A 17,185-nucleotide genomic window follows, 5' to 3' on the forward strand; every position below is an offset into this window, starting at 1 on the left:
GTATCAGGATTCACCAATGTGGTGCCAGTGGGCCTGTTTGAGACGTTGCTTCCCTGTGTGGGACATGATGACTCTATAAATTCTGCAGAAGAGATTATTTGAAAACGTAAACACTGACAGAGATTTATAGGAATGAAGTGTTTTGCTAGTGACCCTTGTGAGGATAAGAGTCTAAGAAATGGATAGGTGGATTTTTCCTATCGTGACAAATTCTTAACCTGCTCAGTGTCTTGACAAAAATGATCAGTAACTATTAATGATAACATAATTGTAACAGGTGTAATCTGGATCTGTAATTGGCTATTTCAGTGTGTATAAAACTGGTAGCCCTTCGCATTAATCAGAACCCAAAAAGTAGCAAGAAGTGACTCCTGATGTACCATTATTATTAAAGCAAGAAACAATGAAACATTTACCAACAATACTTCACAGTACAATATATCAGTTATAACCTCTCTTAATATGGCAAAGCACAAAAACATGTTATAAATACATCATACTCACCAGAGATGCACATTATTTATATCTGTAAAATGGGGGTGTCTATTTGAGGGAGGAGTTATTTACACAAAATAAGGTATCTACTGTTAGACACCATCAACTTATGCTAAGTTTTGAAATCAGACTTAATGATCATTTGTGTGTCAGGGAAGTTTGGACACAGTTTTTATTTTAATAGCACTAAAAAGTATGTCCAAATGTTTCACTGGCAGTGTTACAATTACATTGTACATGTTATTAAAAATAAATGCAGCGCAGCGATGTTTCTAGGCAGCCTAGGATCATCTATAGTGAGGATTTAATGTTGATGCGTCGTTGTTGTTGTTGTTGGAGAGTAAGATTGTGTTCTGGGGTGCATCCAACACAGAGTCTATGGACAGGTCTACCATTTAATTTTCTTTCCACTCGATTTTGCGCGGGATCCAAGAGTATAGTGATGAGCCTGGCCGAGCCAAGGAAAATATGAAGACCCTGTGCCGAACAAATTAACCCCAAGGAGACTGCCGAAACTAAGTGTCGTTAGACAGGGTAAACACAGACGCTTCACATAAGAATAATAAAACTTAAAATAATCTCTCTTCTTACAAAAAAAAAAAAAAAAAAGGATGTTGCACAATAGCCACTGGGCAAAACTATGGCCATCCTAAAGCCTTCATCAACAATAACAGGCAATGTTTCAACAAAGTATTAAGTGTACAAACATTTTCAAAAAAAAAATATTTTATATATATATATATATATATATATATATTATATATATATATATATATATATATATATATATATTTCCAGGTCAAACTACAGGTACAAACATTAACTGCACAGCCCGTGATTTAATGATCATGATTTATTGTAAATGGTCATGAAAGTTTAAGACCAAGGTCATAGGCTTTTCCCTTTCCTGTTCTTTGGTTATGACATTTTTAATCTGTTCCTGAGTACAACTAAAGCCATCATAAAACTTTTATCTACTGTACAGACTGGGTTTTAAGGAACATTTTATTATTGTGAACGGATATTTAAGTGTAAAAATAAGTGTTCTATGCTTATCATCACATTTTAATCTTTCCATGCATTAAACTACTGCCATTTTAAAACCTATATCAACACTACAGGTTATCAATTTGGCATCATTTTAAACATTTTAAATGTCACACATAAGAAAAGTTAATTGTTGACGTTATTTTTTCCTGTTGTACGCTTCTTATATTTGCATTCTATACCTAGGTCAAACGACCATTATAAAACCTGGACGACAATGTTTTTTTTTTTTTTTTTTTTTAAATTCTAAAAATGGCTCAAGAAGTGTAAAAAAAAAAAAAAAAAAAGTTTGCTGTTTTTACATCTTTTTCTATGGTTACTATCACATGTACCCTCCGGCGGTGAAATTCAATGTGAACCCTAGTGAGTCACAGGCATCACCAAGGAATTTGGTAACATGAACTCAAGTGGACAAGGACACCACTTGTCATGACTCCGAAACTCAATCCACTTCCTCATTTGTAAAGGATGTCTTCCAATTCTGTTTCCAGTTATTCTACTGCTTCACTTCCTGAATAGGAATTGGCGCCGCTGGTCTCATCTCAGCCTGGTGCCAACAAGCCTAACTAACCCTAACACCCACCCAACCACGACCCCCCTCCCCCCTTCACCCAAAAAAATAATAATAATTAGAATCCTCGCCAAAGGGTGTGAATCATTGAGAAAACAAAGAGACAGAAAGAGGTAAAGGACAAAGGTAGAGGACAAAGAGCTCCCGAATGACTGGAGAGCTTGGCAAGGGATGAAATCAGTCCACTTTGTTATGAGAGGTTGAACTGGTAAGTAATTTTCGTTTGTTTGTCAGTGCATAAGGCGAACCTAAGATGAAGGGACTATAAGTAAGTTTGAATAGGGTGCAGGAGAAAAGTTAAATTTTCACTCAAACATTTAAAAAAAAAGATCAGCTGAATTAATCACATTTGGCGTAGCATGTCATGTTTGCTTTTTCATCGAAATGCTAGGATGCCGTAGATGTAAAATAAATACATAAATAAATAAATGGACCCTGTCATTGTTGATTTTGGTGGGGATCAAAAGTTCCATTGTGACTCAAACAGGAAAAAAGACCCAATGAACCATTTACACAGATAAAAGGTCAAATTCTATTTCACATTGTATGCTGTTCTTCAGTTCAAATGCTAGCACGATGCAGATGTAAAATAATTCTTAGAAGGAATGTTGGGGAGTTGATTGTTAGTGCAGACAGTTCCACTTGGAGTCAAATGGCAAAAAGACAAAAAAAAAAAAAAAAAGATCTATAATTCAATGTTGGTTTTGCTGTCCAAATGCGAGCATCCTGTGCATAGCAGCGGTGGGAGGAGGGTGGGGGGGAACCCTGAATAAAACACTGCATTCATGTTTCCGTGCTTACACGAGCATGCAGCAGGGGTAGGATGACAAGATGCCATTATTTCATGCATTCAATTCTGGCTGCATCACACATGGATCCACATTCCTTTGTTATACCACCACAGACCCCACAAAGGTTTGCGGTAGTTTATAAGACAACTTGCACCAGCCTTTCTTCCCACCATCTTAATGATTAAATCGCTACACAACTTGACTGAGTGACTACAATAAGCCGCCTACCTTATCGTAATGATGAACAGATGAGAAGGATGGAAGTAACAGAGGAGCTTATAAGAGAGCAAACAGAAGAAAGAGTAAGCATAAGCAAGCTGATAAGGTCATGACAAATGCAGACTGCGGTGGTGAAATATGGAGTCTGGAAGAACGATAAGGTGAGAAAAGTGAGAAAAGACCTAAAGAACTGCAGGAGCTGCAGCGTTACTCTAAAAAATATGGACCAGCTAAGCCTTGTAGTTTGATGACAGACTTTAAGCTTGTTTAAAATCTAAAATACCAATCGGGAATACTATATAGAAGAGAAAATATTGATTCCCCCCAAAACATTTATTTCTGTTATTTCTGTGGAAGTTAATGCTGAGAAGGTCTGTGTATGAACTGGAATTGGGATTCAAGTGGGTCTAAAAAAGCAATTATATCAGATTTTTGAGACTAGAATCATACCAAATGTTAGAATATCATACTATTTACTTCATTCTGACAAGCGCTGGAACTGCTTCCATGCCATGTTGAAAAATACAAAATATTTAATAATTTTTAGCATCGCTCTGTGGAACGATATATCCGATAGTCCAGCGCGAGGAGCTTCAGGGATGTTCATGGCAGTATTATAACCAAAGCTAGAAAGGAGCCATCACTGGAGAGGGATGGCAATTGCAGCAGCGTATATAAAAGTTGTGCAGGGTTCAGCACAGCATGGCAGATGACGAGAGCCTGCCAGCTACATAGCTACATAGCTAGCTCGAAAAGGAGTCAGTTGGGCCCAACCAGCAAGGATTTATGGGAGGTGCAAAAAGAACCCGGGTTCTACGTTAGACCATAGTACAGCGATGGATCCTGGTTAAAGTGAGTCATTTACAGAGGGAGAAAATGCGCCAGCGTACTCCCCCTTGCTGATTTTAAAAAAAATTTGAAATAAACTGATTTTTATATAGTTGGACTAGAACATCTCGATTTCGGAATCGTACAAGGAGAAAAGGTTCATTTCTGATTTGGAATTCATCCATTGGTGTCGACATGAATAATGAATAGGGATTTAGAGGATGAGTCAGAGCACTAAAACTGAGGGAAATAACTTTGCATTAGAAGAATTATAGCTAATCTCGGAATGAGGGGAATAAAAACAAACCAAAACTTGTTTTGAATGTCAGTGTAATTTCCTTTTCCAATTAGAGGGGAAAATGGATTAAAATCATAAATTGTATTTTTGTGAAAATATATTTTAAAACTTTTCATGGCCATATCGCGCATTCTTTTATCAACATGACATCATCAATTAATAATCGTGTATTCAAATCTGCTTTGTCTTCAAGCGCTCCATTCAGACACTAAACTGTATCAAAATACTGTTTCTCGAACTAAATACAGAAATGTATTTGCTGACATGATATTTGAGAATGGCAGATTCCATTAGAGCAGGAGATATGGTGAAAATTTATTTCCACGATGCTCCCCGGCCCCGCTCATTTAATAAGTAGAGAAACTGGCCTTAACATACTATTTTGTCCTGTCAACTGAAGATATTCATCAGGAAGTGACATAGGACATGTGAGAAAGTGTACTGCATTAGATATAAAAATCAAATAAGGGATGTGTGACATCTCGACACTTGTCAGTGATGACAAACTTGCAAAAAGTTTACTAAAAAAAAAAAAAAAAAAAAATCTCACGACACACCATTAAACAAAGATGTGGATATGGATCCACAAGTCAATTATACAATTTCTGCCCTCGAATAAAATAGCATGTATTTGTTTGGTCTTTAAATGGCCCTGTTATAGCATATGAACATGGATATATTATAAGTTGTGAATAAATAATATTCTGACCAATTAAAGTGCAATTTGATATTTTTCAACAGCACAACAGATGAGCTCTTATTGCAGACTGGCTGAGAATCATGTGTCTAAACCAAAAGGTCAAAACAACTAAAAGAAAGCAAAATAATACAGTTTGTGCCTGGGATTAATTAATGCGTTCCAATGACACAAAGCCTATAATAGGGTGATGGTGCATGGATCTAGGCTAAAAAAAAAAGTAAGTTTAAAAATTGTTATAGATCTATAGATTTTTTTTTTGTTGTCACGGGCCACATTGTTGTTACGATTTCCCTCAGAGGGCCGTTATGACTGTGAAACCATGAAAAATTTTCACCTCATTACATTTACACATAAAATTTGTGAGTTAGTTTTGGAATCAGAACTCAAGGGTAATGGGTTTGTGAACAATTGCTGATGTTTGGGAACACAATAATGCTTGCACTATCTCAATGCTATCATTTATGACATGATCATTTTGAATATTGGGACAGATTTTAACACAAATCATGGAAGTTGATACTCATAATTTGCCTTCGCGCGCCAGACAAATCATGCGGCGGGCTGGATCTGGCCTCCGGGCCTTGAGTTAGAGCATTGGTTTGCTAAACCAGGGGTCATGAGTTTGTTTCTCACTGGAGCCCCCACTCCCCAAGAGGGGTTGCATCAGGAAGGTGCATCCGGCGTAAAATCTGTGTCTAACAAATGTGAGCGTTCATCTGAGATGACACGCTGCAGCAACCTCTAACAGGACAAGCCAAAAGAAAGGAAGCATTAAACTAATATTAAACAAAAACAACTCAATGTTAAGTATTTTGGCAGATGGTGAAAGAATATTGTTGACCACCTTCGACTTGAATAAAATGCTGAATGTCATGAAATTGTGCTTCTCGTCTTTAACATGCAGGCGTCAACAGCAGTGGGTTAATTTCAGTATCTTTTCTGTCTTTCTTGTGCAATGGAAAAGAAAACATTTATTTGAGGAAGGCGTTTTCTTTCTCAAGTGTCATGAATTAAAAGAGGTGGCCAGTATTTGGGGAAACGTTGCATTTGATCTTGCATTATTTGTGTCCTATTCTTTATACATCCTTCCTTTTTCACATTTATATCAGTTAGCCATTTTACCATTCTTGGCTCAACAATCTTACCGTGCCAGCAAAGCTGAGCTTCAGGATGTGGACCTCAGCCTTGTCCTGTCCCACAAAGTTGGTCCAGCAGCCGAGTTGCATCGCCTTCACATAGATCCAGGAATTGTCGCTTACCTCCACAGGATCACACATCTGATGTGAGGCTGGAAGGCACCGCAAAGCACAAACTGTTCAGTGTGCAGTGTTGAAAAACGGTCATATCCAAAACCAGGCGGTTGTACGTAGGGTTTGTCACTTGAGTAATTTTGGTTTTACAGTGGTGACAAAAATTAAAATTTTGACCCAGCTGAAATCTATCACAACCTAAACAAATTGACTTGATTGACTTGACAAATTGACTAAAACAATCAAATGATAAAACATTATCTTCAGTCGTAATTGCACATTTTAGTACTATGTAGATGAATCTATTTTATTGAATATAATAGTAACCTTAAGGTCAAGAGTCGTCAAACGGATGATTTTTGGTATATTATTAATGAAAAACCCACAGCCAACATGGTCCCATGTGTTTTTTTTTTTCCCCCCCACCACAAAACATGATTTTGACGTATACAGCTTTTTGTAACTCCCGCCATGAAAATCCTCTCTAGGGATTTGTTTTCAAGAAGAAGCAGGAAGTGACGTATATCTCTGTTATTCGGCTGAATATCTCTGTTGTTCAGCTTCCATAGTAGCAGGCACTGCGCGTTTTCAACGGCAGAGGTGACAATGACGTCAAGGACAGAGGACGTGACTAATATGGAGACTACTTGGATGTTAAGGGACACTCAATTGCGCAACTTTGTGCATGGATGACGCGCTCTCCGCTCACTTTTTTTTTTGGATAGACATTGAAGTTAATATTGTTATATGTATTTTTCATCTATTTTAGAATGTTTATAGGGAAGTCAGTCCCACTTTAAAACATCATAAAGACCATCATGCCCTGAAAGTATACAATGGGAAAAATATGATTCCTCTGCTAAAGATATTTTTTTAGTCATTATTGGTGTAGTTTAAGCAATCTAAGACACACATATTTTCTGCAAAACTTGTCGCAAAAAAAAAGACATCTTTTGCTCTCACTGTACATCAAAATATAAACCCCATGGATGTTGGCGTTTCACATCTGAAATGCAGAAATTTGGATTCTCACAGTCATCATACATAAGACCATATAAACTGCTGACTGGCTTGTTGCTATTGGTGTCAACTTATGATGAACATTTTTTTAATCAACATGACTTCTTAAAGATTTACACTGTACAACCAGTTAATATTATTTATGTGTATTGAGCATGACCAAAAATTGATTGTGTTCGACTTTGAAGGTGACCCTGTATCTACCACTATTTAACTGGCCTTGGTAGAGGTTTGTGCTCCACTGAGGGCACATTCTCGTTCAACTGATAAATTGAGTCCAGATATGTGTATCAGACTCATAGTCCCAAAGGTTCCCAACTTCTTGTTGTAGCATCCCTCTGTGGAAGACTATGACGGTGCTGTTTAAAAACAAATTGCCTGGTATAGGTTTATCAAATGTGTCAGGATAAGCAGCCGCAGTCATCCGTCAATCCACTGGCATGGACCTCTGAATAACCCCGGAGGGACCCGTGTTTCTGTAAGAGGAATCAATCTGGAACAGCCTGTCTGGTCATGGATGAGGCATAGGGGGGTTAAACGAATGCTCTGACCTGTGCAACACGTCTCCATGCTATTGTGTTACACTTGCTGTTACGCTGTAAAAATGCAACATGCTCAAGCCTGATCGGCGGGTGTGAAAAAATGTCCTTCAGAGAAATTGTTTCCTCAAAAAGTACGGTTATCAGAGAAATCAGTAAAACAGTCACACGACTTTTCCAACCCCATCAGGACTCGTATTTCTTTCCTGCCAGATCCCACAAAAAGGAATTAGTTAACTACTAATTAAAACTAGCACAAAGCATGGCAAGCAACACTGTTCAGTTTGTTTCTGGACAGGAGAGTCACTCTTGGACTCTCCTGACCTCCTACTTCAATCGCTCTCATTGAGGAGAATGTGTCCATGTCATCTAGTGTGTTAATTCCAAAATGGTTGTGCCATAAAGAAGGTCAGCTGTAGATGTAGTTCAACTTCCAATTGCCGCAGTGATGTGGGATTTCTGTTCCAAACTAGCTTGATTCAAGACACAATTGATCATTATTCAATTAAAATGTTTTGAATGTCTTTTTTCCAGACTTTGAACATCAATCACATATGCGGTGGTATCGGAACATAAGATTTAATTCCAGTAGTCTCACAGTACAATCATGAAAGAGCAAATTTGCCATCTTGTCTGATTCGCGCATTACGTGCCACTTGTCACAGCCATCTTGTCACTCCATTGCCGCCGTTTTTTTCATAACTTGGCTGTCAGATATTTACAATACTACGTCAAAGGACACAAAATAAACTAGCTTTTGGATTTAGATATACTGTGGACGATGCAGAGCAAATGTCTTTTGCAGAGCCGTTGAACTACGTCTTTGACCACATAGGCAAATTGTGACATTAAAACCGAACAGCCAAGGCCAATTATCATCAGATTCCAAAAAGGCTGTTAAAAATCAACGCAGTCTAATATTTTGTCCTAATAGCTTCAAGATTGTTGAATTCTTAAACTTGGCAAACAACACAACTGTTACTGCCAGAAGTACCCCAAATACAAAAAATGCTAAAAAAATCATTGTACTTACAATGCTATAAACCCTGGAATGAGTTATTTAATTTCAATGAATACAATAATTATTCAGATGGTCAGTAGAGTTGCATTAATTGTATTAATTATGCATTAATCCTGACTATTTCATGAAGTCTACAATGAGATGTCATTGGGTGCATTGACTTTCACAATTTTAAGATATGCGTGTCATAAAGTAACATAGTCCAGACATAGCTAGCACGTACTGACTTTGATTTGAAGTGAAAGAGGTATGAAGGGCAGCTGTGTCATTCTTGGAATAACTTCTTCAGGCCTTCCCATTGTGTACTACAGCTTGTCTTTGTCCATCCCCGTCACACCATCCCTCCTCTCACCCCAGAGGTCAAGGCCAGCTTCCTGTTATTCTGCCTCTCTGCGTTCATGTCTCTAGCTCAATAGCCGCCATGACCACAAAGGCATTTTTCTCTTGTTCTGCTGTGACGGAATCAACTTTCCATGACAGTCACCCCAAGAAGTCTTGCTCATAAATCCTGTTGATTGCAGATTACATTTGTAAGCGTGTGTGCAGGCATGTGTCACATTTTTACAAGGCACCATAGGATATGAACAACATTAATTTTGCCCTTGTGACCCAGGAAATGCCAATGGCTTCACTAAGCGGTTTGCTGGTAAATGAGGTATGGAGGACTACTCCATCCCCTGTCCACTTTATCCACTTACATCAGCTGCCTCCATTTCCAATTTCATGAGCTGGGGGACATGTTTACAGCAGCTTGCTGATTTCCAGTTTGATGTTTGGGCTAAAATCTGGGGAGAACAGACGGAAAATTAACCAAATTCCACTGATTCATGTCTCGGCATATCAGCGATACTTTCAACTGAGTGAACAATTTGACGGGTGATTGCGGTATTTTTAAAACAAGGTCCACGAAACAGCTGTTAAGTAAGCCCATGGGACAGCTGTCTTTAGCGCAGCTATCATGATGAAAGGATGCCAAGATCCAGAGATAAAACCTGTGTGTTCACGTCAGACTTCTTAAAAGTCGAGTTTGAGCAATGAATTGATGTCCGGTTTTAAGCAACGTGTACACTGCACCTTTAAGTAACAACATTGGCTCAGTTGTCCAACTCACACAGTAACTTCTTTGTAAAATCCAAGAGAGAAATGTTTGTCATTCTTCTTCCAGGTAGAACTTTGCATAAATTACTTGCTTCGTGACTTTTACTAGATTAATTAGCATTAATGAGATTGAACCCATTTACTCTTGGGGAAAAAAAACATTTTACGCATACATCCAGAGAAAAACCTGTGTTCATATCAGATTTTACCTTGGCACAGGTATGCGCAAGTGAGAAGCTTTGTGGCTTTTATAATAGTACACGATACCTTGAGTTGACAACGTCTCTACTCTCAAGCATCTTGCAGAATAACCATTTTCTCAACAATATCCAGATATAAATGTTTGTGTTAATGCTGAACCAAGCACAAAAATCTATGCATATGATAAGCTTTATTGGTTTCATGAGAACACCATTACCTAATGACAACCACTCCACTTTTCCTACTGCTCTCGGAACAACCCTTTTCTGGGTAATATCCACAGATTAAAATTTGTGTTTATAGCGCATTCTCCCAGGCAGAAGTATGTGCAGATGACCTGGTTTCAGGCTGTTCTGAAAAACATACACAACACCTTTGGCAAATGACAGATTGCACACTCCAACTCTTCTTAGAAAGATAATTTTACAGAGCGAGCCAAGTGAAAATTGTGTGTTCATGTCGTGATTCTGTCAAACACAGGTTAGCACATAGAACACGCTTCGTTGCATACTTCAAGCTAACCACACTGTCTTCACTCTCCAACTCTTTTCAGAATGATAGTTATTACAGAATAAAGTGCTGTGTAGAAGGAATCCTAGTTTGACTGGGAGTGTTCAAATAAAGATCCACTTCATATTATAGTGTGCAATAAATGGCCATTGCAAACATTGCGAGGTAGGCCACAGTTTGTTTGTTTTTTTTTTTTTTTTCTTTTTTGTTTTTGGGGGGCAGCACAAACACTAGTCACTGCATAGATTTTCCAATAACGATATTTATACAGTAGGCAGAAATTATATTTCCTCCGTACCCTGCTTGAGGATCTACTCATTTTCAAAATTTCCTGCAACGACTCACCTCCCACCAGATTTCACAGTGCAGCCTCTCCTTGAGCGAGGCTTTCCATTTGACAGATTTATTCGGGAAAAGATCCCCGCGGAGATAGACTTGCATCTGACAAGATAAAGAATCAGCAGCCATCGGCGGCAAAAAACAAACCGCTGCTCACAAGAATGCACACAAATGCCCCCATTGAAGCCATTGCTGGTATTTATTTTTATTTATTTATTGTAAACAATCATGTTGGACTTACATGCCCGACAGTTGTTTTAAAATCACAGGAATTGGTTGCCCTGCTAAATTTGCTGCCAGGTTATCATTGGTTTATCATTATCTATGGAGTAACATCATAAAAAATTGAGCAGATCATATTTACTGTTTCAATAAACCAATGGTTTCTACAGGTTTTCCATTTTTAGTTACATAGTTGAAAAACAAAACCTGTGTTTTACCCAAGACATAACCATAATCCCAAACGTTTATAGTTTGCCAATATTCAAAAGAACAAAGAAGACATTTGCATGAGGCACAATATGGTCGTAGGGTTCTGTAACGTAAATCCCTTAAGAAATGAATCATTAATGTATATCCTTTGAGTCACTCTCTTAGTTGAAAACTCAGCGATAATCCAAACTGACACAGCAGTAAGTATGTTAATTCTTGAAATATTAACATCTTTTTTTCCTCAACATAAGAATGCACCTGATTGTTGTTTTTATTCCCCAAATAACTCTATAAACCGCATAATCATTTGATTCCCACATCGCTATATGTGTAGCAGTGTACCTTTAGCATCCATTTCAATATGTGTTCCTTTAACAATGTAAAGATTACCAAGCCAACACAATCATCTTACCCGTAATGGACTGTCCAGAGGAGTCTATTTCCCTGAGGGAGCATTCCTCTCATTTGTTTCAAGGATTAAATGGAAAAAAAACTTATTATTCCAAAAAGCCGAGCCGGGTCAACGTAATCGAAAGCTCACCGTCCGCGTTTGACCAATATAATTATGCCAAGTGCACTCAAGCTCCACTAGGGGCAGCTGGTAACTGTGTTTGGGCGTTTCTAAAGACTTTGTGGTGATTTATCTTCTTTGGGGATCAATGCAGCCCAACGCAGAGCTGGCTTGCTGGCATCCTGGATCTCTACTTATTTCCTTTTGTAACACAGAACCAGCAAAATCCCTGACAGCAAGTATCTCGACTAGTTTGCACTAATAGTGATTTAGGATACAAGCAACACAGATTGGGACTAAAAACATGTATATGAGCAATCAGGACACAATTATACAACACTAAGAAAAATAGTTATCGGTCAGCACTCAAGGCCAGTGATGCATTGCAGGGTCTACTCTATTTGTGCACTGTATTATTCTAAGAGCCTATAATCCTCCCTTCAGAGTAACATATTGCTCCACACTCTGTTAAACATCAGGGTGATAAGGAACACTTTATCGGTCGTGGCTCCACCTGAATAAAGGCAACGTAAGGGACTTTTTATTTTTGTGGGAGAGGAGTGAAAGTGATGAGCCTTATGCTAGAGGAGTTCTTCACTACATTGCATTTGCAGATTACACACTATTGAAAAGTGAAATTCACCAACATTTAGCGATTAACCTTTTTCCTATCTACTGTATCAGTAAGGCTAACAGTGTTCAGTAGTTTGCTGTGGTGGGAAAAGGTGAGCATAATTTTTATGAATTCCTTCCGCCTAAAATAGGTTTTTGCTTTTTTTAGTCCCACAGTCAAAATTTTAACTTTTAAAATATTTTCCAACATTCATTTTATATATATATATATATATATATATATATATATATATATATATATTTTTTTTTTTAATTTTTTTTTTTTTTCCCTAAATCATATTACATTCATGTATTATGTCGCTGCATTACTCCCACAACCCTTCTGAGGTTAAGCGGCTTGGAAAAATGGATGGATGGTTTGTTTCTGTAATATTTTGAAAAGTTTTTGTCATGTTTTTAATATTTGGATATTTGTAGTTTTAGTGTAATTGACAATTTTTGTAAAGAATGTGAACTCATTTGTGGATTTTTCATGTCATATGTATGTTTAATCTCATATCTTTGCATTTACCTGCATTTTTGTGTTTTGTGAATATTTTTTAGTTCAACATTATATGTATCATAATTTCTGGTGTATAATGCACACATGTATACTACACACCCCCAAACTTGACCTCAAAATTCTGGAAAACTTATGTATAATCGAAATGCATGCTTTTGCTTCTACACGTATAATCAGAATATTATTTTGTGTATGTTTTTTTCCAAATAATTATTCTGAAGTTAAGCACTTTGTACTTTTTATTTATCTGCTCATATTTTGAAATTCATAGCGGTAGTTTTATGTAGTGAGAGAGAGTGTGAGAGAAAACCTTTCTGCTCTTATGTTTGATTACGCTGGCAGGATTTCAAAGAGTACAATTCTTTTAAGAAAACGGATGTTGTTCAGTCGACAGTTTTATTTCAAAAATATATATTTCACAAATTCTGCCGGGGTATGTAAACTTATGAGCAGAATTGTAGATATATCAAGTCATACGTATCTTTGTAATGTTGGAATAAAAGTGTATGCTTCACCTTTTGCATAATCTCTAGGTGGCAGTGACATATTGGAATCATAGTGTACAGCTTTGTCGTAGCCTCTTGATGGTGGCATACATTTATAAAGTAGAAAACTTTTATCCATTTTCCCCTATACCTACATAGAAAATGCACGATTGACTATTGGGTGGCCAAAATCACAATATAATTATACATGACAAATTATCAGATTTTTTTTCCCCGCATACTGTAGCAAATACCTGATTTATTAAAAGATTACATGTCCCTCTCACTTATTGTAAGGTGAGTGAAGTGTCTGCACCTAGCGAAGGTATCATTATGGGGAAGGGGAGGGGACAAAGTCCCTTTAGTAGTTAGCTATGGCTGGAAAAGGTAAGCGTCAAAGCCACAACACACCATGAACATAACACAGACACACACACATACACCTATTGTCCCAGCGTTTCCGCAGCTGCAGATTGAGGCCTGACCATCCACAGGAAGGTAAACAAGCTCTTATCAGTACTCTGCAGGGGTATGTACTGTCCCTTGGCCTCTCACCCTGCGCATGCTACACACCACCACACAAGCTTCCTGAGAATCTGACTTCTTCAACCACCTGAAACACTATCCATTAACGCACACTCACACACAAACACACGCATGCACAAAAACAACACAGTGATTAGTGGTGTCAAAGCTTTGACACCACTTAAAAAGGCATTGAGCCAAACAGGCGCTCCAGTCAGGCTGTGCTTGGAAAGGAAGCCAGGACGTAATCGGCGAGCCTGGAGACAGCCTGTCTTCACACTAGCTCTGTTTACACCTCGGGGAGCCATTCGTCCGTCGCCTCATCGTTGTCGGAACCCGGCGAAACAGCGAGTGCAGCGGCGGCGTATGGAAGGTCTACGGCTCGCTTCCTCCGTCGTGTTCACTTTATGCCCGTTATGAGACATTCTTTATCCATCCAGGCACATTTGCTTCTATATTTTTTTTCTCCCCCCAGTCATAAACAACACCTTATCAGTTTCATGTACATGCTTACACACACACACACACACATATACATATACGCACACATATATATGTATACACACAACACACACACAGTTTCTCCAAAAATAGAGGCTAGGGGCAGTTAGTATTTGCTCAAATACTGATGGAGGAGGAGTTTATTTGTAATAATATCAAATGATGTTGTCAAAACTGTATATCTTTGTTATTTCTTAAACTAGGGGCATGCCAACACCAGTCCTAGTACTGACACCTCTGTTCAGCATTTGTCAAAAAAAATTGTCAGATGCTGTGCACACCATTACCACTTTACTAGCCTAATGCAGGTAAGTGCCATATCACCTGTATATGTGTGTGTGTGTGTGCATGTGCGGGGAAATACTTTAAGGACACAGAAGACACTTTTTCGCGACTGCAAACTGTATTCTGTAAAATGTACAGTTTGCACACATTCTAAAAATGTGTGTTTAGTTAACTGACGACTCTGAATTGTCCATAGTGTGATCTGAGTGTGAATGGCTGTTTGCCTGTGTATGCCATTCCACTGCCTGGCAAAAGGTCCACGGTACCGCACATCTTGCAGTGTCAATATGGAGAGGCTCAGCCTCATCCTTGGTCCCAATGAGCACAATATAGAAAATGGATGGATTGACACAAGAGTATGCAGAGACATGTCAAGAACAATACTTTGGAGGGACGACATTTCAGAATTCACTGGAACGTTAACATAACTCAAGATAATTTATTACCGTACAGGGAACTCATTTACAATATGCTACAAGGCTCCACTTTAATTCATTGATGAGACTATATAAGGCTCAGCAGTTACACCACTTTAATGTCCATATGTGAACAATTGAGTCTACGAACTGAAATAATTTTTAGGACTCTACAGTGACTTTTTTCTGATGTTAAAAGGAGGCATTTGAGGAAGGAGTCTGTTTCTAAAGAGCCAACATAAACCAACTTAGTGGGTAAATTAGAACAAGTTGTGGTATTTCACTAACACAGTAGTAAAGTCACAATAACATATTTCCAGTATATGGGCCCAGGGTTTGACACCTGTGTTTTAGAGCAGTGATTAACAAAGTGTGGGATCTGGGCAATAATATCTCCTGTGAGGTCTAAAATATGATTTGCTTACAAAACAATAGGGTGGGGGAAGTGAGTCTGTAGTGTGAAAAAGCACTGTCATATTTTTTTTTTTTTTTTTATTTTACCCTCACTCAGACTCTGATATTACTTGTGAAGGTGTAAAATTGCCAGGCCAATTTTATCCCCCTCAAGCAACAGATTTTTCAGGGATCATCACGGGAGATTATGTTTACTTTATTTTCTTGTATAAAGGTTTGTCGTCTTTTCCTTTCGGCCTGTTCCGTTAGGGGTTGCCACAGTGTGTCATCCTTTTCCATGTAAGCCTATCTACTGCATCCTCCTCTCTAACACCAACTGCCCTTGTGTCTTCCCGTACTACATTCAAACTTTTCTTTGGTCTTCCTCTAGCTCTCTTGCCTGGCAGCTCTATCCTCAGCATCCTTCTACCAGTATACTCACTCTCTCACTTCTGGACATGTCCAAACCATCGAAGTCTGCTCTCTTGAACCTTGTCTCCAAAACGTCCAACTTTGGCTGTGCCTCTAATTAGTTCATTTCTAATGCAATCGAACCTGATCACTCCGAGCGAGAACCTCAACATCTTCATTTCTGCCACCTCCAGTTTTGCTTCCTGTTGTCTCTTCAGTGCCACCGTCTCTAATCTGTACATCATGGCCTCACTGTTTTATAAATTTTGTCCTTCAGCCTAGCAAAGACTCTTCTGTCACACCTGACACCTTCCATCAACTGTTCCAACCTGTTGTGGCCAGTTTGTTCACTTCTTTACCAGACTCACCATTGCTCTGGACTGATCCCAAGTATTTGAAGTTATCCACCCTCACTATCTCGTCTCCCTGGAGCCCCACTCTTCCCTTCCACCCCTCTCCTTCATGTACATATATTCTATTTTACTTTGGCTAATCTTCATTACTCTCCTGTCCATTGCATGCTTCCATCTTTCCAATTGTTCCTCCACCTACTCCCTGCTTTCGCTGCAGAGCACAATGTTATCTGCAAACATGATCCACAGGGATCCCAGTCTAACCTCATCTGCCAGCCTATCCATCACCACTACAAACAGGAAGGGCCTCAGGGCTGATCCCTAATGGGGTCTCAGGGCTGATTCCTGATGTAGTCCCACCTTCACCTTAAACTCTTCAGTCACACCTACACCACACCAAACCACTGTTCTGCTGCACTCATTAATGTCTTATATTTTCATAACATACTTCTGTTATTCCAGACTTCCACATGCAGTAGCACAGTTTCTCACTGGGTAAGTATTGGTTCACCCGGTGGTCACCCGCCCTAAGTACTGGGATAGCAGCACAACGCGTCATGGCTTTGAAGAAAGCTTTCTACAAAGGCGCGACTCATTGTGCATATGCGCTGGGCGGCTAGCGGGCCCCATGGCGGCAGTCCTGGTACTTTGGGGGGGTTGAAAATGTGCTACAATCCCTTAACCAATCGCGACGCATAACACAATTTGGGGTTTCCCCTCAGCGAATCAGGATACAGAACACAATCTGCATTCATATGGTGTTTAAAAAAAAAAAAGGCTTACAGGTTAAAAAAAAAATTATACAGAAAAA

At 38.7% G+C, this 17,185-nt stretch overlaps 1 protein-coding gene across 7 annotated transcripts in view; it reads right to left on the reverse strand.

The window, feature by feature from the left end:
* The window catches only part of eng (endoglin), a 62,505-nt gene that overhangs the window by 31,117 nt on the left and 14,203 nt on the right, over window positions 1-17,185 (reverse strand). For 6 of the 7 annotated variants that reach the window (XM_061800447.1, XM_061800442.1, XM_061800441.1 and 3 more), the window contains exon 3: window positions 6,095-6,237. In XM_061800447.1, the coding sequence (XP_061656431.1) occupies window positions 6,095-6,237 (143 nt within the window). Of the gene's footprint in view, window positions 1-6,094; window positions 6,238-9,477; window positions 9,565-17,185 lie in introns of all 7 variants that reach the window. The other variant, XM_061800446.1, reaches the window with a different exon arrangement.

The sequence above is a fragment of the Syngnathoides biaculeatus genome, chromosome 17 (assembly GCF_019802595.1).
Source record: "Syngnathoides biaculeatus isolate LvHL_M chromosome 17, ASM1980259v1, whole genome shotgun sequence".
Lineage (NCBI taxonomy): Eukaryota > Metazoa > Chordata > Actinopteri > Syngnathiformes > Syngnathidae > Syngnathoides > Syngnathoides biaculeatus.